The 22,638-nt window shown below is 41.2% G+C and overlaps 2 protein-coding genes across 5 annotated transcripts in view; both read right to left on the bottom strand.

Moving 5' to 3' along the window:
- tmprss15 (transmembrane serine protease 15) overlaps positions 1-14,377 on the bottom strand; it is a 31,251-nt gene extending 16,874 nt beyond the window's left edge. Inside the window, exons 1-16 of one of the 3 annotated variants that reach the window (XM_044222516.1) lie at positions 14,295-14,377; positions 13,847-13,908; positions 13,111-13,230; positions 12,898-13,022; positions 12,473-12,540; positions 12,123-12,265; positions 10,497-10,547; positions 10,252-10,371; positions 9,930-10,035; positions 8,475-8,584; positions 8,205-8,345; positions 7,953-8,105; positions 7,427-7,532; positions 6,415-6,580; positions 5,952-6,093; positions 5,358-5,447 (exon numbers count right to left, since the gene is read on the bottom strand). In XM_044222516.1, coding sequence (XP_044078451.1) covers positions 5,358-5,447; positions 5,952-6,093; positions 6,415-6,580; positions 7,427-7,532; positions 7,953-8,105; positions 8,205-8,345; positions 8,475-8,584; positions 9,930-10,035; positions 10,252-10,371; positions 10,497-10,547; positions 12,123-12,265; positions 12,473-12,540; positions 12,898-13,022; positions 13,111-13,222 — 1,633 coding nt within the window. In that variant the 5' untranslated portion in view covers positions 13,223-13,230; positions 13,847-13,908; positions 14,295-14,377. The remainder of the gene's footprint in view (positions 1-5,357; positions 5,448-5,951; positions 6,094-6,414; positions 6,581-7,426; positions 7,533-7,952; positions 8,106-8,204; positions 8,346-8,474; positions 8,585-9,929; positions 10,036-10,251; positions 10,372-10,496; positions 10,548-12,122; positions 12,266-12,472; positions 12,541-12,897; positions 13,023-13,110; positions 13,231-13,846; positions 13,909-14,294) is intronic. The other 2 variants (XM_044222519.1, XM_044222517.1) reach the window with 2 other exon arrangements.
- A 5,801-nt stretch (positions 14,378-20,178) lies between these two features.
- csf1rb (colony stimulating factor 1 receptor, b) overlaps positions 20,179-22,638 on the bottom strand; it is a 38,500-nt gene continuing 36,040 nt past the window's right edge. For both annotated transcript variants that reach the window (XM_044222514.1, XM_044222515.1), the window contains 5 exons: positions 22,293-22,404; positions 21,583-21,682; positions 21,383-21,509; positions 21,167-21,269; positions 20,179-20,843 (listed from right to left, as the gene is read on the bottom strand). In XM_044222514.1, the coding sequence (XP_044078449.1) occupies positions 20,776-20,843; positions 21,167-21,269; positions 21,383-21,509; positions 21,583-21,682; positions 22,293-22,404 (510 nt within the window). In that variant the 3' untranslated portion in view covers positions 20,179-20,775. The remainder of the gene's footprint in view (positions 20,844-21,166; positions 21,270-21,382; positions 21,510-21,582; positions 21,683-22,292; positions 22,405-22,638) is intronic.

The raw sequence follows: 22,638 nt of genomic DNA, 5'->3' as shown, positions 1-22,638 counted from the left end.
CCGATGCCCAGCCACTGACCACTGTTAAAGCCGGCTCTACACTCCAGCCGCCAACCTCCTGCTCTGCACTGCCCCACCAACGTCACCGACATCCAGGTCATCCTCCAGAGCAAGTCTGCCCATCTGGTCTTCCTCCTGCCAGGGTTAGGGTTGGGGGGGGGGCACCTCGTCACCTGCATCTCATTCCCTAATCCGGCCCAGATTCTTTGTTCCATTGTCAGTTTGTCCTAGTTGCTATGTCTATTTTCTGAGGAGGCTGAGGTCCTTCAGCATCTGCCGGACAATGCTGAAGATGTTTTATGAGTCTGTGGTGGCCAGTGCTGTCCTGTATGCTGTTGCATGCTGGGGCAGCAGGCTGAGGGTAGCGGACGCTAACAGACTCAAAAAAATGGACTCTCTGGCGGTGGTGTCAGAGAGGGGGATGCTGGCCAAACTACACGCCATCTTGGACAGCGTCTCCCACCCGCTCCATGACGTGCTGGTCAAACAAAGGAGCACCTTCAGCGGAAGACTCATCCTCCCACAATGCACCACAGAGCGCCACAGGAAGTCATTCCTGCCTGTGGCCATCAGACTCTTTAACTCCTCCCTCTGAGTGTCAGTCTGTATGACCCGAAGTCACTAAACTGGACATTGATCATTACATCTCTGCTATAATTGAATAATTGTGCAATATTCTGTTTACTACTCCCGTGCAATATTAGTTTTCCCATGTTAGTTTCTTATTTATTGTTATTGATATTATATACCTCCATTACTCTCGACAGTACATGCACCTCTGCTTATTACTTATTACTTATTTTGTTACATTGTATTATTATACTGTGCTATCATCATCAACCAGTAAACCCACTTGGTACTCGACACTTATCGTAGAAAAGGTTTCAGTCGTAGTCATCTGGACACTGTTTTCAGAATCAAGACGTTTCGGCTCCCATCCGGAAGTCATTCTCAATTGTGAAAAAATTGGACGGGAACTGGAAATTTAAACTACTCTGAGTTACATAAGCCCTGCCCTCAGGAAGGAATCTGCCTGAGTATCTGTAAATAGCTAGTTCCACCTGAAACTGACCTAATAGTTTCAAGATGGCCCAGTAATCAGGCCTATTGTTCTCTGGCTGCATCTACTTCATCACTGCTAAGTGCCTGATTAGCATGTGATAGGCGTGACCAAGGTGATAATACACTCTGATAGACTTTGGGCAGATTAAATCTCAGACCACCATTTCTGTTCAAAGAGGGTTCTCTTTCTTCACAAAAATGGCTTCCTTGACGCCCGTTCAAACCAACTCTTCTCTCTACTAAGAATCTTCACCTCGCTGTCTTCAAATGTGTGGTTTGTAGCTTTTAAATGCAAATGCACGGCGCTCTGTAATCCTGAGTTAGCGTGTCGTCTGTGCTGATAAAGTCTTTTGTGAAGTGGCTGTTTGGTTTCGCCTATGTACCGTTCTTTTGCAGTTTTCCTCACTGCACTGAATGGAGTAGACAACATTGCTCTGTTTCTGTGTGGGTAACCTGTCCTTAGGGTGAACGAGTTTCTGTCTTAAAGTGTTGCCTGGTTTAAAGAAGACAGGAACATCGTGCTGTCTAAAGATCCTTTGTAGTTTTTCAGACAGTCCAGACACATAAGGAATGGAGACACCGTTCCTTCTTGGTTCAGTTACACTTTTGTCCTGTTTTTGGCTCTTTTAACTTTGTTGATAGCCCAAGTAGGATAACCACAGGCTGAGAGTGCACTCTGGACATGCCTTTCCTCTTCCTTCTTACCCTCTGAGCCTGTGGGCACTTCTTTGGCTCTGTGCTGTAATGTCCAGATTACACCCAGCTTGTGCTGTAGTGGATGGTGTGAGTCAAAGAGCAGGTATTGATCCGTATGTGTTGGTTTCCTGTACACTTCTATCTGGAGCTTTCCGTCCTCTCCTCTGAGAGTAGAACAATCAAGAAAGGCCAAGCGGTTCTCTTTTGCATCCTCACGCGTGAACTTGATGTTGGGGTCCACCGTATTAATATGCTCTGAGAACGCTTCCAAGTCTTGTTTCTTGATTTTCACAAAGGTGTCATCCACGTAACGGTACCAATGACTTGGTGGTGTGCCCGGGAACGAGGATAATGCCTTCTTCTCAAACTGTTCCATGTACAGGTTGGCCATAATGGGAGAGACCGGAGAGCCCATAGCACAACCGTGAATCTGTCTGTAGAAGTGTCCCCGGAATTGGAAGTAGGTTGTGTTGAGACAGATGTCTAATAGTTTACATATGTGTTCAGGTGTAAGCTTGGTCCTTTGCTGCAAGGTGGAGTCCTCCTGCAGTCTTCTCATCACCGCTGACACTGCTTCTGAGGTTGGGATGCAAGTGAACAAGGACACTACATCATAAGAAACCATAACGTCATCTGGGTCCAACTGGAGATGTTTCACTTTGTCCACAAATTTCTGTGTGTTTTCCACATGATGTACTGTGTTCCCACCAACGGAGCCAAGATTGTAGTCAAATGTTTGGCTATGTTGTATGTGATGGAATCTGTGCTGCACACGATGGGTCTGAGTGGAACATTCTCTTTGTGAATTTTGGGAAGGCCATAGATGCATGGAATGGCTTCCCCAGGGTATAGTCTGTAGTACAGAGGCCTGTCTATCACCTCCTCCTTCTCAAGCTTCTGTAGACAGTCTATAACCTTCTTCTTGTAGCCATTGGTTGGATCTCTTTTAAGTTTTTGATATGTGGTTGTGTCTTCAAGAAGGTTGTTGACCTTGGTTTCATAATCGGCTGTGTTCAGAATCACAGTGCAGCGACCCTTGTCTGCTGGTAGAATGTTTATGCTGTGATCCTTCTGCAGTGCTGAGAGTGCCCTCCTCTCTTCGGATGTAATGTTGGAAGGAGGTGGTTTGGCACTCTTTAATGTTGCAGTGACACGTAGCCTCAGGTCTGCAGCCTCTGCTTCAGTCATCTTGTTCTTCCTAATGGCTGTTTCGGTGGCTGTGATGTAGTCCACTGTAGGGATGTGGTTGGATGTAACTGAAAAGTTGAGCCCTTTGGAGAGCACATCTTTTTCTGCCTGTGTCAGGATGCGGTCTGATAAGTTTTTGATCCAATTGTTTCTGTTAATACATGTCTCACTTTGTTCAGTCCCTGATCTCCTGTTGTGCTGGTCCTTTCCTAGATTCTTCTTATTCAAAAGGATGTTAAATTTCTTAATTTGCCGCTCCTTGCTCTTCCTATGTTGTGCACCCTGTGCTACCTGTGTAAAGTCCATCACTCTCTTGAGGATTTCTTCTGGGACAATGCTTGATAACTTCTTCTGCAAAAATTCTATTCTGTTCTTCAAATTGTCTATTCTTAAGTTGTTTTCCCTGATCCTTTCACTAAGCATCTGGGTCAGGTTTCTTCTCCAAATCTTCTCTGCTCTGTGTCCTTTTACTGGTGGTTTAATCTGTAGGCTCTTGGGAATAATCTTGCTCTGCCTGCATCTTAGATTAAAACGGAGATGGTTCCTGTGGTCTGCTAATTTCCTGGCTGTGTTTTTGAGTTCCCGAACCAGATCCACGGTTTTCTGCCCAAAATTCTTCAAAATAAGACGGTGTAGTCCCTCATTCATCCAGGAGTGTTCTATCGTAGAAAAGGTTTCAGTCGTAGTCATCTGGACACTGTTTTCAGAATCAAGACGTTTGGCTCCCATCCGGAAGTCATTCTCAATTGTGAAAAAATTGGACGGAACTGGAAATTTAAACTACTCTGAGTTACATAAGCCCTGCCCTCAGGAAGGAATCTGCCTGAGTATCTGTAAATAGCTAGTTCCACCTGAAACTGACCTAATAGTTTCAAGATGGCCCAGTAATCAGGCCTATTGTTCTCTGGCTGCATCTACTTTAGTGCCCACAGGCTCAGAGGGTAAGAAGGAAGAGGAAAGGCATGTCCAGAATGCACTCTCAGCCTGTGGTTATCCTACTTGGGCTATCAACAAAGTTAAAAGAGCCAAAAAACAGGACAAAAGTGTAACTGAACCAAGAAGGAACGGTGTCTCCATTCCTTATGTGTCTGGACTGTCTGAAAAACTACAAAGGATCTTTAGACAGCACGATGTTCCTGTCTTCTTTAAACCAGGCAACACTTTAAGACAGAAACTCGTTCACCCTAAGGACAGGTTACCCACACAGAAACAGAGCAATGTTGTCTACTCCATTCAGTGCAGTGAGGAAAACTGCAAAGAACGGTACATAGGCGAAACCAAACAGCCACTTCACAAAAGACTTTATCAGCACAGACGACACGCTAACTCAGGATTACAGAGCGCCGTGCATTTGCATTTAAAAGCTACAAACCACACATTTGAAGACAGCGAGGTGAAGATTCTTAGTAGAGAGAAGAGTTGGTTTGAACGGGCGTCAAGGAAGCCATTTTTGTGAAGAAAGAGAACCCTCTTTGAACAGAAATGGTGGTCTGAGATTTAATCTGCCCAAAGTCTATCAGAGTGTATTATCACCTTGGTCACGCCTATCACATGCTAATCAGGCACTTAGCAGTGATGAAGTAGATGCAGCCAGAGAACAATAGGCCTGATTACTGATTACTGGGCCATCTTGAAACTATTAGGTCAGTTTCAGGTGCAACTAGCTATTTACAGATACTCAGGCAGATTCCTTCCTGAGGGCAGGGCTTATGTAACTCAGAGTAGTTTAAATTTCCAGTTCCCGTCCAATTTTTTCACAATTGAGAATGACTTCCGGATGGGAGCCGAAACGTCTTGATTCTGAAAACAGTGTCCAGATGACTACGACTGAAACCTTTTCTACGATAGAACACTCCTGGACGAATGAGGGACTACACCGTCTTACTCGACACTTAGTTTATCTTACACTTATACCGACCTGGTACTTAATTTATTTTCTGACCTGTTTTTATAGTTTTTATAGTGTATCATATTGTTTGTTAGTACTTTCTCCTGTGTGCACTGACGTAAAGGCGAGCTGCTGTAACAAAGAGTTTCCTTTCGGGGATCAATAAAGTATTTCTGATTCTGATTCTGATTTCTGTCTTGACTTTTGTTTTTGCTTTCGAGCTTCTGTCCCCTGAAACTGGACCTGAACCTGCCTGCTTGTTACCTGTCCACCTACCTGCAAGCTATTATTGGTCATTACCAATGTAATTACCACCTGAGGGCACAGGGGCTGCTATAAGACTCACTCTAACATCTATATTTATAAATATTTTGTTTCTATTATTAAATTCAGTCAGTTTACAGAAACCAGTACACAGTACACAGATCAGTACGCAGATAGAAGTGAAGTACAAGTAATTAGTACAAGTACAGGTATTAGTATGAGTCAGAAATAAAAGTGGAAGTGAGCCTGGTGTACTCACACTTAGCCATGTTCCCATAGGATTGTGGGTAATTTGGGGAGCTGAAGGTGGAGTTTGGCTCCCAGAGGTCAAAGGGTCCTCCACAGTCAGCTGGACCAATCAGGGCAGAGAGGGCGGAGTCAGACTGAATCCACATCACATATGCTACTGACATGAACTTATGATACAGTCAGAACATTGTTGCAGTAAGAAAAGAAATTACAGGCCGTCGTGTGTGATAATTAACGATAATGATTAACAATTCAGAAAGTTAAACAGTGAAACCCATCGTCAACAGCAGATTCATCATCTTTATTTACATTTTTTTTATAATTTTAAACATTAGCCAAAGTTTGTAATAGAAAGAAAAAATAACATATGCTTAACGGATGGACACAAATAAAAATAAAACATAAATCATTTGTCCAACTAAGAAAACAAACATTTAGTTTTAGTTTTTTATTTGCAGACATATACAACAGCATACAAGCAGATGATAAAATAAAACAGATGTGACAGGAGAAGTCAATCTATTATTAGAAATAATAACTTAAAATATTTAATAGACTTCAACAATATGAATCATAATAACAGGGGGCGTGGTCTGTGTCTCACCTGGTATAGGGGGAGTGGTCGGTGGAGGCGGTACATTGGTTGGTTCAGGGGGGGCAGGGCCACAGGCAGAAGAGGTCAGTGTGATGTCATCCAAAGCGATGTCGTTCCTCATCCCTCTTTTCTTTAGAGCTTCAAACACGACCTGCAGAGGTTACAGGTCATACAGATCGATCAGTTACTGATCAGCTGACTATCGTAGAAAAGGTTTCAGTCGTAGTCATCTGGACACTGTTTTCAGAATCAAGACGTTTCGGCTCCCATCTGGAAGTCATTCTCAATTGTGGATTCACAATTGAGAATGACTTCCGGCGTCCAGATGACTACGACTGAAACCTTTTCTACGATAGAACACTCCTGGACGAATGAGGGACGACACCGTCTGATCAGCTGACTGATTAAACTTATTGCTATTAAGGAGCAATAAACTGATCAGTCTGTGGACTTCCTGTGTGATGTCACTGACCGTGGTCTCTGTTGTTAAGTTGAGGGTCACCTGGCCGAAGTTCCAGTTGTCGCCATAGTTACCGTCTCTCTGGAACACCACGGTAACAGCAGATTCAGACTGTGATGCAGACGGTCGGAGCAGCAGGACTCTGAGACGGTGGACATCTTCTCCAAACATGTGATACCTGCAGACAGTCAGACTCTTTATTCTGGTTCATTTGGGGTTCAAGCCCGAGTGGGCTGATGCGTTACATTCATGTACATTCTATTTTTTCCCCCGTTGGTAAAAGTGGTACTGCAGCCTACACTGTAAGAGTCGCACATTCGAAAAGGTTCCATGCACGCACTCCCTGAATTGAGCTGCATCTTGAGATATAGGCCACGCCCATTTCCGCCTATATATTTTTATGTGCAATATTGTGAAATATGCAGAACCTACTTTTTCGAACTCCTCCTAGGCCGTGAGTCCGATCTGCATGAAATACGAATACTTCCTGTTGGTTGCTGTAGAACAAGAAGTGATGTCATATCTCCACACAGGTTTGTCCGATTAACACGAAACTTGAGCCAGTGCTTTCCCATGGCTCTGTGCAAAATGTGGTGCCAATTGGCCACTAGGTGGCGCTACAAATGCGAGAAAAGTTTTTCATAATTGGCTGCACAGATCTGTACGAAATATCAGTTTGCACGATCTAGGGTCATGACTCAGTTGATGACTAAAAGTTGGTAATGATTGATTAAAAGTGGGCGTGGCTTATAACAAATGTAAATTTCTAGACGTAAAAATCAGCCGTACGTCCTACAGAGCTGAAATCTTTTCAGCACATCCACTGTGTGTATGATACTGATGTGTGACAAAACTTTGCCTCATTGCAGCCTTTGGTCAATTAAGAAGTCCGTCACAAAATATCAATTAACATGTATATCTACACATAGGTCTGTCTGATTAAGTTTGGGACAACACAAATAACATCCGGTTGTTTACATGTTTCATTGGCGGTTGTTTATGTGTTTATTTTCCAGTTGTTTACCAGAAGCTCAGACACATGGGCTGTGTGGGCGGAGTCAGAGGGAGGCTGTGGATCCTGAAGCTCTTCAGCCATTGGCCGGGACTCAGAGGAGTGACGATGTAGAAACCTGACAGATTCACACAAGCTGATCAATACTACTGATAATAATACTAATGCTGCTGATATTACTACAAACAACAACAACATGACTAATAATCATTTTATAACAGAATTATCCTTTAGATCACTTCTCAGTTTTCTTTCACAGGGTTCTTTATTTTATCTTGTTTTATCTTCAATTCAGTTTTATTTATATAGCGCCAGTTCATAACAGAAGTTATCTCCCTGCACTTTTCCTATAGAGCAGGTCGAGACCGAACTCTTTATAATATTATTTACAGAGACCCAACAAATCCCTTCATTATCTTCATTACTTCCTGATTATTATCCTGTTTGTTTCATCCTTGGTTTAATATTGTTGTTTCTAGTGTTTTATGCTGCTCTGACTGTATTAACACTGTTGACGTCATTATAATGTTGAACCCACCTGAGCTGTTGCCCAGCGTCTGATCGACACTCGGGCCGCTCAGCGGGGGAAATGTGGAGCCGCTGGTTCGAATCCAGTCTCCATCATCATCGTCCTGCTGCTGCCTCCAGAAACACATGCCCTGCTCAAAGGTACACGTCAGCTTCTGCTCGTCTGAACACACACACACACACACACACACAGCTTCAGGTACAGTAACACTCGGTGACTTTACAGTTGTATATTTCCTGTTCACAGGTGTAGTAAAGTTACCTGAGAGGTTGGAGGTGTTGGCGGCGCTATAGGTGGCGTTGAACCCTGACAGATTGTTGACATCATCAGAAGTAAACTCCACAGTTGATTGGTCAGTCAGCAGCCACATGGTCCCAGGAGGGGTGGAGCCTGAGAGCTCAGCTGCAAATCATATTAAAATGTGAGTTAATGAGTTGATCAAGTTGAGATCTGTTAATAAAACTTAACACACACACACACACACACGCACTGTCATATCAAACACTGCAGTCCTCTGTGTGTGTGGTTTACCTGTCAGGTGTTTGTCTGCACCGACTCCTTCATAAAGTTTCAGAGTGTCAATGTTTTCTTCTGTTTCAAAGTGAGGGAAGTTGATCTGAACAGAAAGTCCCCGACCGACCCTGAAAACAACAACTTTGTTTTACTGTCAGAAAGAAACTTAATGTGATAAAAACCTCCTCTTTCAGCCTTAAAATGTAACTTTTACTGTTACAAGTCTCCCCTCAGGATCTGCTGAGAGCTGAACTTTATCGAGTTATTGATGGATGCAGTGTGATGGTCACGTTAACTCTCTTATCAATGAAACGGCCTCACAGCCCCGAATACAGGTCATAAAGAACTAGAGACCATCACAACGGCTGCGACGCCCGTCAACATGTGGGGCGGACCTCTTCAAACTCGGCCTTCATTTTGATCTCAGCTACACACCTGTAAAGTTTCTTGTCTGCATCCTGCACGGTTGTGACATAAAGACACCTGCCAAAGTACTCAAAACAGCCTCTGTGGTAGTTCCTGCTACAGCAGTTAACTTTTATTTATATATCACCAATTCATAACAGAAGTTCTCTCCTTGCACTTTTCCTACAGAGCAGGTCTAGACAGAACTCTTTATAATATTTACAGAGACCCAACAAATCCCACCATGAGCAAGCACTTGGACTCACCGTTAACATGTGCAAACTGAGATCGATCTGATAGATAGGATTTAAGCCAGCTTAGTGCGGCTCCTTTAATGCCAATCACATGTTCCAGTCTCTGTAATAAGATGTGATGGTCAATAGTGTCGAACGCAGCACTAAGATCTAACAAGACAAGTACAGAGACAAGTCCATTGTCTGATGCAATTAAAAGCTAATTTGTAATTTTCACCAGTGCTGTCTCTGTGCTATGATGCACTCTAAACCCTGACTGAAAATCCTCAAATAAACTATTGTTATTTAGAAAGTCACACAGCTGATTGGCGACTGCTTTCTCAAGGATCTTAGAGAGAAAGGGAAGGTTAGATACAGGTCTGTAGTTGGCTGTAGTGGGCTACTTTAAAAGGACTGAGTCGGTCTCTCCAGGACCAGGTTTTGCCATGATGACACACACAGTGAGGGTAGCCTGACGTCATGCTTGCTGTGAGCCTAGGCTAATCTAGATAATGTCATATATCTGAATCAGCTGTGTATTTGCTGTCTTGAACACTCAGGGGCAAGACAGGTGCAAATGTGGCCCCATTAAATGCAAATGAGCCTCATTGTAAAAAAAAAAAAAAGGTCACAGTCACAAACATCAGCGCTAACATTGTGCCTCCACTGACGCACAGTTCAAGCCCCAAACATCTATTCAGGTGTTGTTTGATCACGTGATCTGCTACGTCAGTGCACCTTCAGAACAAATATCACTGGGACACTAACCCCCTAACCCCCTAACCCTAACCCAGTCCCCCCAAGGACCCTCCAGCATGGTCCCTGGAGTCAGTACCTGATGATCCAGCGACAGAAGCGGCTGCTGTTCGCCTCTGAGACGTCTGATGAACTGAACGAACCGCTCGCACCTCTCAGCACGAACTGACCGTCACACGCTGTCGCTATGGAGACAAGAGTGATGATGTCACAGGAAGTTTGATAAGTAACACCTGAACTGTCACATCTGAGATCTATGTGCTGTTTGCTTCTGCTTACAGATAAACTTAATTATTAATATAAACAATGATTAATAATTATATAATTAAAACCTGCTAATCATCCGCGTGCTGTTAAACATGAATCCTTTAATATAAAGCAGATAGCTAAACATCACGGACCACAGCGAGCGGCGTCTTCATCAGAGGCGTCAGGACAGTCATCGATTCCGTCACAGAACTGATCGATCGGAACACAAATCGATCGATCAGCACACGATGTCTGATGAGGAGGACACGTCACTGTGGACACAAAGACAAACTGTTAGAAACGGAGACAAACATGAGTTTAAAATCTACTGTTGGTGGGGAAGAAGCTCTTTAAATATCAGATGTTTGATAGAAAAGAGTTTAAAGAGTTTTCTCACCTGTTGCAGGTGTGACAGTCGTTGGTGAAGCTGTTGTCTCATCTTGTTTCTCTGCAGGAAAAGATTCACAGTCACTTGAAACTGAAATTATTCTGATATTTAGTTTCTTTTCACTTGGTTTGTTTCATTCAAATATTGAACATTAGATTGAATTGTTCTTTGTGAAATCTGCACCAGTAAAGTAATAATAATAATAAAACTTTATTTATAAAGCACTTATCAAACAAAGTACAAAGTGCTTCACAACAAGAGAAATAAAACACCACAGTGAATGATGAAATATAAAGAAATAAAATACAGAAAATACAGAAAAGCAATAAAATAAGCAGCCAGTTCAGGTAAAATCAGGATCTGCTTTCAGATAAAAATGTGTTTTGAGAAGAGACTTAAACGAAGACACTGACTCAGACAGCCTAATTTCTTCGGGCAAGTTCTTCCAGAGCCTCGGGGCCCTGATAGCAAAAGCTCTGTCCCCCTTAGTTTTCATCCTGGACTCAGGAACAGACAGGAGACCCCTGCCCGAAGATCTCAGACTACGAGAGGGTTCATAAGGGATTACAAGGTCTAAAATATAGTCTGGAGCCATGAAGAGCCTTAAAAGTAATCAGCAAGATCTTAAAATCAATCCTGAAACCAACAGGGAGCCGATGTAAAGAGGCTGAACCAGGTGTGACGTGGTCGCACCTCTTGGTCCTGGTTAACAGCCTAGCAGCTGAGTCCTGTACAGTCTGCAGTCTGTCAGAGTTTTTAGATTAAGACGAGTGAACAGACTGTTACAGTACGACAGTTTCTGCATCACTAAGATCTAAAATAGATCAGATTTTTGCAATATTTCTGAGGTGATAGAAACATGATTGGACAAGCTTAGTGATATGTTGCTCAAAACATAAATTGATATCAAACAGGACACCAAGATTTCGTGCAACAGGCTCGATGTGTTGTGACAGGTTACCAGCAGATGGCAGTATTTGTTTAGTGATGTGTTGGGGCCCAATAACAGGATTTCAGTTTTATTTGAGTTGAGCTGAAGAAAATGTATGGACATCCAGTGTTTTATGTCAGACAGGCAGTCCTGCAGAGAACTCAGCGTACTAAGGTCAGTGGGCTCGATAGGGAGGTACAACTGTGTGTCGTCCGCATAACAATGAATAGAAATACCATGTCTGCGGATGACATCACCCAAGGGAAGCATGTATAAGGAGAACAATATTGGTCCCAGAATTGAACCTTGAGGCACACCGTACTTGATATGGGAAAAGGATGACATGAAGTTATTAATGCTGACACAGAATCTCCTATTGGACAGATAAGATGAGAACCAGTCTAGTGCAGAGCCAGATTCGCCCCCCAGTCCCTCAGTCTGTCTAAACGAATGCCATGATCAGTAGAGTCAAAGGCAGCACTGAAGTCCAGCAGCACAAGAACTGAACACATGCCTGCGTCTGCATTCATTAAAAGGTCATTAGTGTACAGTACAACATGAACTAAAGCTGCTGCTGTTACATTATTTAATCTGGCAAAATCTAGTTCAAAATAAGACCTTTTTTCAGTTTGCTTTCTAAACTCTAAATAAAGCTGTGATCTCACAGTGACCTCACAGCGTCCCCTGCGACATCACAGCGTCACCTGTGATCTGGATGCTGTTTCTGTCGATCACTAATCCTGTGGTCCCGGCCTCCTGAAGTCCCGCCCCCAGCTGCTGCTCTGCTTCCTTCGCATCGATCAGCTGATTGAACCAGAGGTCAACGGTCACCACCACACTGCCCCGACTGAGGACACACACATCAATAAACATTCAATAATCAAATTATCAATACATACAGAACTTTTGTTACTGATAGAATCTATTTCAATCAACATGTTTCATCTGTTCCTGATCAATCAATCAATCAAACAATCAGTATATATCAGACTGGAGTTGTTGCCAACAGCTACTCGTGATTAGTAAATTGATCATTGATCAATAATGATCTGACCTGAAGTATAAAACCTGACAGGACTTGAAGAGACGTCGGAGCTCACTGTGACTGAACACCTCTGATACCTGTCAACCAATCAGAGTTCAGACTGTGATCAGGTGACACCTGCAGACAGACTGTGACATCACTTAAACCTGGTGGAACTGATCAGATCATAATTGATCAAACTTATAGATCACAGAGTGTGCTTTATAGTGTCCATACTTGGTGTGTACTTGATGGTGTGTTCTACATTAAAGGCTGTTTCATAAATACAACTGACTGTAAATATCACAACAGTAACAAACATGTTCCACATGACAAACACACTGATCAATACTTTGCCACTTCCCCTGCTGTCTTTCACAATAAAAGCTGATGATAACCAGTAGCTGGAGGTTAAAGCTACCTGTTATTTTCAAAATAAAAGCTTGTGATCTCACCAGGTTTTGGACGTCGAAGGCCAGAGATTTAAAGTGCAGACTGCTGGAGTTCTTCAGCTCTTCGGAGAAAACAGCTCCCTCTGTGATCACCATCCGACCAGTCAGCACCGCTGGCTCAACGGCACCTCGGCACACAAACAACAACAACAACATATTGATCAATAATATCTGCTGACACCTGATCAGTTTATTAAAACCAAAGTCTGTGTTTACCTTGAGGCGTCAGACTGATCCATGAAACTACGATCAGTCCGACACAACAGACCAGAAGAAGAGACGACACGACGCTGAGGAGAAACTCCAGAGACGACAGACTGCGATTCATACTAACAGCTGCAACACATAATCAATCAGTCAATCAATACATTAATCAATCACTCAATACATCAATCAATTAATCAATCAGTCAATGAAAACATCAGTGCATCAATAAATCAATCAATCAATGATCTTCAGTTAGTGAAATGAGGAGTTTTGTTTTTAACTTAACAATAAAATAATCAAACAAGTTCAAATCTTCAGATTAAAGGTAACTGTGATTTCTCCTCCATCACTTCCATTAGAAACATGTTCTGATTAGTTAAACTCCGGTATGAACAGAATGATCACAGCAAGAAAAAGATGTTTCAGAGTTCAGATGAACCTGAGTGTTGTTTTAACACAGACCTGAAACACTGTGAACTCGTCCTTTAATTTATTCCCAGATTTATTTCCACTCCATCAGACACCAACATTATTAATGTCTCTATAATCAATAAAATCTCTCCAAACATTCAAAAACAAAATTATTTTTAAAGAATTAAATATATAAACGTACACGTTCTGATTAGAATGATAATCTCACACTTCAACTTTACCATCAGACATAATCTGACCTTTTTAAAACATTTATTTTGAATGGTAAGTGATTACATTTCTGTCAGCACAGAACACAAATAAACAGACTCACCTGAGTTAAATAATTTTACCTGCAGCACGCTTCAGATCACTTTTCTTCTCTTTGTTTCTCACCTGTTTAGTTACATCTGAAGTTACAAACTGTTTGTACTCTGGGACTCTGAGTCTGATCTGTTACCAGCTTTTATTGAGCTGAAAATAACTAATGACTCATTATCAATACAGCAGCTGATAATCAAAAGATTTGATTATTACTTTTTGAAATGAAAACATCACTGTCTCATCATGTTAATTAAAATATTAGTAACTTGATTTAAATGTATAATTTAAGAATTAAAATAACTGTCGATCTATATGATTATAAGAAAAATCAGTCGGCGTGACAACCTGTCAGAGGTAAAGACTTCAGCTGCCAATCAAATGTTAAATAACTCTCATTAAATAATATTCAAACCTCAATAATCGTTAAGTAAGAAATGTGTGGATCAAATATTACCTACCTTACCGGTTCATTGGACATTAATGATGATACATTAACAAGCTCACCTACATGAAGTATTTCCTGGTGAGTTTCTTATTTATCAGAATCTAAAGTCCAACAGCAGTAAACGTGTCAGCGTAATCTACTTTAATGTGGCCCCGCCCCCTCTGCACTCACCTGACAGGTGACATGTCCCACGCAATCATCCAATGTTCTAATTCTACTTTTTCCTTCATTATAGAAAATAGGCTGCTAGTGTTTTGTATGTGTCCTGTAGTACTTTGCATCAGAATATTTCCAGGATCATAGAACTGCGGAGACCTTCTTCAATCAAGCAATTAGACCGACACTGTCGGTCGGTTAAAAACAGGTGAGATTGCACAATAAGTGAACTGCACAGGACCAGAAAGCGGTCAGCAGTGGTAAGAAATAAATATAACTAGAACTGTAAGCAGTTATGAACGGGGTCCAAGCCTCCGGTGCAAGTCACAGGTGTAGAGCAGCACAGAGATTGGAAAACATTCAGTTCAAAAACAATAGTTTTGAAAAATAATTTTTGCATATTTCCACTGCCACCTACAGGCTGATTGGCATTGGATGTGGAAGTTTAGAATTTCAAATGTGTAGAAATTTACATTTGTTGTAACAAGCCATGCCCACTTTAATCAATCATTACCAGAGTTTAGGCATCGTCTTAGATCGTGCAAACCGAATTTCATACGAATCCATGCAGCCGATTACGAGATATAAACTTTTCGCATTTGTAGCACCACCTAGTGGCCGTGTTAATCAGACAAACATATGTGGAGATATGACATCACTTCCTGTTTTACTGCAACCTATAGGAAGTTGTTCCTTTATAACTTGCGCATTTTTTGGAATATCAAAATTCTTTTAATATCTTTTGATCATGAGGGTCCATAGATTCCACATGCAAAATTTCGTGTAGATCGGAATCACGGCCTTGGAGGAGCTTGAGTAGGTTTTGCATATTTCGCGATATTGTGGGAAAAAATTAGGCGGAAATGGACGTGGCCTATATCCAGAGATGCAGCTCAATTCAGGGAAAGTGTGAATGTAAGGTTTTCTAATGTGCGATGAACAATGTGGGATTTACTGGCCAAATGTGTTTACCTTGATTATAGCGCCACCTGCTGGTGGACATGTCATTTTTGGTGTCTGAGGTGTGTGCACCAGTCCACACCTCCCCTGCGAATTTCACTTGCATAACTCTTATGGTGTAGGCTGCAGTATGCCTGTTAATAACCCAAAAAATGAATAAAATCTGAACGATTACAGCAGGGTAATCTTACGATATCTTGCGTTCACAGTTCCCAGCCCACTCAGGCTTGGACCCCTAATAATGAAAACGACTGCATGTGGAAAATGAACTGAACTGGACTAAATACCTCGAACTGTTAAAGAGGACATACTGTATATATTGAGGAAATGGGTTATCGATAAATATGGATTGAACAAGGCACTAAAGAAGCTTGAGTTAGAAATGTTGAAGGATGCCTCAGAAAAGTTTTAATCTGTTAGTTTATAATGCACTCAATATAATTAATTTCATGTATATAGAAAAGTATAAGATATCATTTCGCAAACATAGTGGCCTAATTTTGTTTTGCTTTGTGGTATGTGAATTAAAATTATACTTGTATATTTGATAAAGCCCAACAGGGTTTATTAAAAAAATTGTAACATATGATCTCCAAACAAAACCTTTAGTTGTATTGTATTTTGTTGCAAATGAAAAATGGTAGAGCACAAGTAGGCCTACTTAAAACAGTTATGCTGTTTTTAACAGTGTTTATACCAGAGAAGGAATTTGCTAAAAACTAAAGAATAAAAGAGTCCAGCTTACTTAGGATCGCAATCAAAACAGCTAGAGTGGCAATACAACAAATGATGAATTGGTGTGAATTCATGTATGAGTGTATGTTTAAATGCTAACTGGTCAAAAGGTGTACAGTATTTAGAAGAGCCAGAGGAAGCATTTCAGGCTTTCAATGGACTCTTAATGATGCTTGTAGATTATTGTTGATAGGATGGAATGTGATAATGGAAATATGCAGTTTTTGTTGTACTCATTTGTCCTTTAAGCCCTGTCTCCAACAGAAGACAAAAGAAAAAAGGGGAAGATGGGAGGACAGTGGTCTGAAAACCATATTTCCTCCCAAGAGCAGAAGGTGTGAAAAACAAAATGACAAAGGAGTTTTATTATTATTTATTTATTTATTTTGAACACAGGCAGACTGACAGCTGTTACAAGATGGCTGGTGTGTGAAAATTAGATTTCTTCCATTCAATGTGTCTGTTACAGCTGTTAGTTTTAACGTTTTCATTTTTTCAGATTGGTATTTAACCGTTTAATCTTTTATCACTTAGAGTTAACATTCGATTTGTTTTATTTCACTAGTGTTGACACTTAATCATTTGTAAGCTGTTCTTCAGAGTACGCATCTTAATGTATGCTGATGACGCCACAATATATTTAGCAGACGCAAGAATAAAGTGATTTAAATACAAATCTACATTTACAAATCTGTATTTTGAATGTGTCTAAAAACAATGTTGTAATAGGAACAACCTTTTTGTGTGAAAAAAATAAAATTTGGTCTTAATGTCTGTAATGGAGATGTGCAAAATATGACAACAGGTAATTCAAGCTTTGGTTTTGTCTCCCCTGGATTATTGTTCAGCAGTTCAATACTTGAGCTGAGAACAAATGTTACTAAAAGGCATGAAGGTCTCTCTTGGTTTGAAGTTTAAAAGATTGCTGTATTCATTGATTTTTATTTATTTATTTAAATCAGGAATGTCAAACAAAGAAAGTTTTCTGGTTAAAAAAAAAATATTAAGCATTGATAAAACAATTATTCAAACACACTGCTGGAGGTTGTTTTACTTTATCAAAATCCAAAACTACATGAGTTCAACATGCAGTAATATACAGAGCAATGCTAGAATGGAATTCATTCCCAAATCATAATGTTTTTTTTTTTTTTTTTTAAATGCTAAGAGCATTAGGCTTCACTTTAGTAAATAAGTATTCTTGGGTGTGTAAGGGTTCAGAGGGCAGTCTATGTCAAGGAATAATGACGAGGCAGATGAAGCGTCCATTATCAGGAATTAATGGATGACGAGGAGGCCATTCATTTCTCTGTTGCATTCAGTTCAGGAGGCGGACCCAAGAGCAGACAAGACCCACGGGGAACTAATAAAATTACCAAAACATGACTACTACTTACTATGGAGGAACACAAAACAACTAAGGGCCGCTGAGAAATCCAGGAAGAAGTCCAACAAAGAGAAGTCCAAACAAAGAAAAATCCAAAAAGAGTCCAGGGAGCAGGGTAACGTAGGAACACATGGAGACTCACATGACTGGAGAACGAACACAGAGCACATGATACAATGACGATCTGACACTGAAAAAAAGGAAACACACAGACTGAAATACATTCAGGTAGGGGAGACAACGAGACACAGGTGAAACCAACTGACACAGGAGAGAACAATCACAGGAATCCAACACAGGAAGCAAAACTATCAGACACAAGAATATTACAAAATAAAACAGGAAATAACAGAACAAAAACCCCAAACCATGACATTCTGATTATGGACACCTCGAAGGGATTTGTCCCCCTTATGCCATGGTCACTTGCCAAAGAAAAAAATTAACCATTAGACCATTAATTTATATTTTCATGTGTTTTGCAATCAATATGTAAAGTTTTTCACAAGCCATAACTCAGTTACCCTGGTAACTCCTGAGGGTTTGACTAACACCTGGAACAATCATTAACATCCCATAAGGTTCTTATGCAATGGGAACGTTATTCACAACTACAGTAAATAGGACAGACCTTAGATACGACTTAGCAGCGGGAGACATTTCTAGTCCACTCAGCTCTGAGCCAGAAAGCTAACGCTATGCTAGCAAGATTCAAAGTCAACACTGTGTACGGTTGACAAACAGTAAATATAATTTGACAGTACGTTTAACAACAAGACTAGCTAGCTATCCAGCCATGTCATTGTCCCCAACTCAATATCAACATTTTCACAAACAAATGAGGTCATGCGTGCTGTCGGCTGCAGCCTGAAGTAGCGAGTTGAACAGCGACTCGGATGTGAGATGATCACTTATGTGAAAGTGTCACTCAGTTCAGAGGGGAAGGGTACTTCCTGCAGCTAGCGTGTTACAGTCGCCATCCTGTGGTGTTCAGAGGCACCGAAGGACGACACTCAATGTTGTAAATAAGATTTTTAGAACGGTGAACAGACAGTTTCACTACGGCTACTTAGGTGTCCATTATCAGGAATTAGTGGACACCCTGCAGCCAATCAGAATCGAGTCTTCAGCCAGACCATGGTATGAATGATGATATTTGTCTGTTAGATTATGACTGATTCAGTTGTCAGTTTTCTTTGTGTTTCTGTTATTTAAATTGTGTCAAGTGTTATTGCTGTATTTACAGTAGACGTGCATTACGATGTGTTGGTGTGTTGTGATGAGTAGTGCGAATGTGTATTTTTGTATTGCCACCATGTGAAGTGTGTGGACCACAGGAAGAATAGCTGCTGCAGTGGCTGTCTGGACACAGTGGAAACAACACGTTGTCAGTGTTTTTAGTTATTTTAAGAATAAAACAGATTCATTGTTTGCCCCATTAGCTCCAAGTACTAACAGAGTCACAGCAGATAACTATAAAACTTGCGTGATGTAAAAGTAATGTGTGCTTTTTGTTGCACTATGAAACTTTAAATGTAATTGTAAACACACAATAAACAGTGACTTGCTCCATTTATGGTTGAATGAAAATACTGTCGTTATTGTTGCCATAGAAACCTCTTCGTGTTTGAGACAGAAATCATTGATTATATTTGTTGTAACATGCTTTTTGGGATTGACAGTGAGTTATTTACACGTTGCCTTCAGTACATTTGTAAAACAAATGATGCAAATGTTTTTTTCTTTTATTTGATGGTGGAGCAGCTGAGAAGAGACAGGAAAGGGCGAGAGAGAGGGGACGACATGCAGCAAAGGGCCCGAACCCCGGACTCAGCCTTGGTACATGGGGCGCTCGCTCTACCAGGTGAGCTACTGGGGGGGCCCAGTGCAAATGCTTGGATGCAAACTATGAAAGGAAAAGCGTTCGTCAGGGGCCAAATATTTGTGTCGGAGGGCCGGATTTGGCCCACAGGCCGCTGTTGTCCTCCCGCTGCTGTGGAGGATGCTGGTGTTGATCTGTTACGGGATTTAGACAGACTCTCTTTCATTAAAGAGGAACTTGTGACCCTGAACATCTTGTCTTTGTTTACCTCTGGTGGTTTATCTTCACAGCTGAGATAAGGACCCGGTGATTCATGTAATGTAATTTGGTGTCCCTCCAGCTGGTGGCGCTGTAGGCGACCGCTGAGCAAGCACACCTATGTCTAAAAAGGGCTCTGCTGACATACAACAGCAGCTTCGCCTGCAGGACACGTCCTTCCTCTTACTATAAATACTTTAAACATCCACATATTAAAATATTAATGATCATTTGTTGACTATTGATCCTGTATAATCAGTATATACATGTGTAATAAATGGTTACTAACACACTATAATGTAGCTGTAAGCAGATATGTGAACATGTTTAAGTGTTTGATCAATCACAGCGGAGAAAGTCTAGATTAATATAAAGGTTACAGAAAAAAACTAAATCCAACTCTGGTGAAATGTTGCTGAAATCAAACTTCAGAGTTCAGACCTGATCAAACTAATCCAGACTCTGTTTGTTTGTGTAATAAATTAAAAGCACTTCAAACCTTAGTACAGTCAAAATTAGCCTCTGCTGTGTTTCTCCAGACTTTTAAACTGAAATTTGACTCTAAAGTCATTTCCTCTGTAGAGTTTATGGGGTTTATTGACATTAACAAGAGTTTATAATGTGTTACATTTACACACATATTACACACGTTGCATTTCATAAAGCTGATTCTGATATAAAAAATGTGTCTGTTTTTAGGCAATAAAGAAAATAAATGAAAATAAAAGATAGTGTCAGAATTACATCCTGCAATGAATTACAAAAATGTGAGATTTTGTGAGTAAAAAACACTTATTAACTACTACTTTATGGTTTTATTGAAAATACTTTAATCGTTCAATGTCATCTTTCTACTGTCAAAATCTCTAATGAAGACATAACAATGTAATTTTTAAAAACATTTAGAAAACAGTTTGGTTGGCTTGTCAGGAATAACATTTCGTAACTTTTAAAAAATACACAGAAAACTTAGTTTGGCTCTTTGTAAAATATTTTTGTGATTTTTTTTATGCTTTAAAATGAGTTTGGTTGGTGGTCCGGCAACATTTAGTATTTCTAAATTCCAGTTGAGGTGGTTTCATGTTGTAAATTATTGTTCACTCTGAATCTCTGAATAAAGGTTTCATTTTGAACGTCTTTATTACAGACGAAACACATTTCCATTGTACGAGACGATCAGGACAGCTGGTAGATGTTCTTCATCATCGGCTCCTCCTCCTCCTCATCATCATCATCATGGCGCTCTGAGAAGATCAAAAGGAGGCGGAGTCAGATTTATACAGGTAACCTGTCTCTTAACACGGCAGCGGCGGATGGCCGCCCCCCCTGAGTCTGGTTCTGCTCGAGGTTTCTGCCTCTTAAAGGAGGTTTTTCCTTGCCGCTGTGGCCAAGTGCTCATGGTGGGATTTGTTGGGTCTCTGTAATTAATATTATGAAGAGTTCGGTCTAGACCTGCTCTGTAGGAAAAGTGCAGGGAGGTAACTTCTGTTATGATTTGGCGCTATATAAATAAAATTGAATTGAATTGAATTCTTAGCAACAGCTGATGTCATCTTGGTTAAATTACCTCTCTGGCTGCGCTCTTCTTCTTCTCTCTTCAGTGTGTCTCCTCCTCTGACCTCCTCCTCTTCTTCCTCTTCTTCTCTGCACTCATCGATGTTCCTGTATGACTGTGGACAGGAGAAGAAGTGAGACGATGTGTTCAGGAACAGTCTCTTTAAACTCTCTTTTTAATGCCTGTCAGACGAAGCTGAGGGCCGACAGGTGTTTGATTCGTCCTCACCTGGTCGCTGTGATGTCGCGATGAGTCATTGGTGGAGGGGAGGAGCCTGTTAATGAGCTGGCCAATCAATTTAAAAGTTGGTCTGTCTGTGGGCTCCAGACTCCAGCAGAGCGTCATCAGCTGATACCTGAGAGGACAGGTGTCTGTTAGATTCAAAATAACTTTACTAACATAAAATAAATCTCCGTCTGTCTCCTCACATCTCTGCTGGAGCGAAGTCTGGCTGATCCATGTGGCGGCCATCTTTGATCATCTTGTAGAAATTGGTATCCACAGCAACGTTTGGGTAGGGACTCTTACCTGAACAGGTAGTTACACACATACACACACACACACACATACACACACACAGAGGTGAGAGACTTCAACTTCAAGTCCCAGAGAGCATTGCTGTCAGAAGCATCCAATCAGAGAGCTTCAGACTCTGTTGCCGGGCGGATAATATCATGGTGAAGTCAGAGGTGGCTGTTTGAGTAAATTCAGACATTTGAATCAATTTGAATGTGATGTAACTCTGATGTCACAGTTCTGGATGTAGGCATCTCCATAGCAACGGCCGCTGAGGCTCATGGGTACTGTTGTCTGTAGAGACGTTCCTACATATCTACCTTACGACCAGGACAGAACTACCACTGAAGTTAAGACGGTGTCGTCCCTCATTCGTCCAGGAGGGTTCTATCGTAGAAAAGGTTTCAGTCGTAGTCCTGAGGGCGGGGCTTATGTAACACAGTAGCTTAAATTTCTAGTTCCCATCCCATTTTTTCACAGTTGAGAATGACTTCCGGATGGGAGCCGAAACATCTTGATTCTGAAAACAGTGTCCAGACGACTACGACTGAAACCTTTTCTACGATACCACTGAAGTTGCAATATGATTGGATGATGTGATGTCCAGGGTCGCCATTGTTACCCAGAGAGAAGATCTCCCACAGTAAGACGCCGTAGGACCAGACGTCACTCTGGACGGTGTAAACACACTGAAAGATACTTTCTGGAGCCATCCACTTCACTGGGAGACGAGCCTGTCAAAATAAAAGTCACATGAAGCAGAAGTCAGTGCTGATGTGATGTCAACCTGAAACCAGCGGCTGTTGCACCTGATTCTACCTGTTTAATTATCTGTCGCCATAGAAACTACTATCAGAGAAACAGGGAAGGGTTAACAAACATTTTGATTCAGTTTGAGAGTCTAATATATTAAGATTTATTTTCTAAATGTGTCTGATATGGGGCCACTAGCTGCCAGTGCCAGCTTT

The sequence above is a fragment of the Siniperca chuatsi genome, linkage group LG14, assembly GCF_020085105.1.
Source record: "Siniperca chuatsi isolate FFG_IHB_CAS linkage group LG14, ASM2008510v1, whole genome shotgun sequence".
NCBI lineage: Eukaryota > Metazoa > Chordata > Actinopteri > Centrarchiformes > Sinipercidae > Siniperca > Siniperca chuatsi.
Note: the sequence above shows the minus strand (reverse complement) of the source record. Positions and strands in the feature narration are given on the sequence as shown.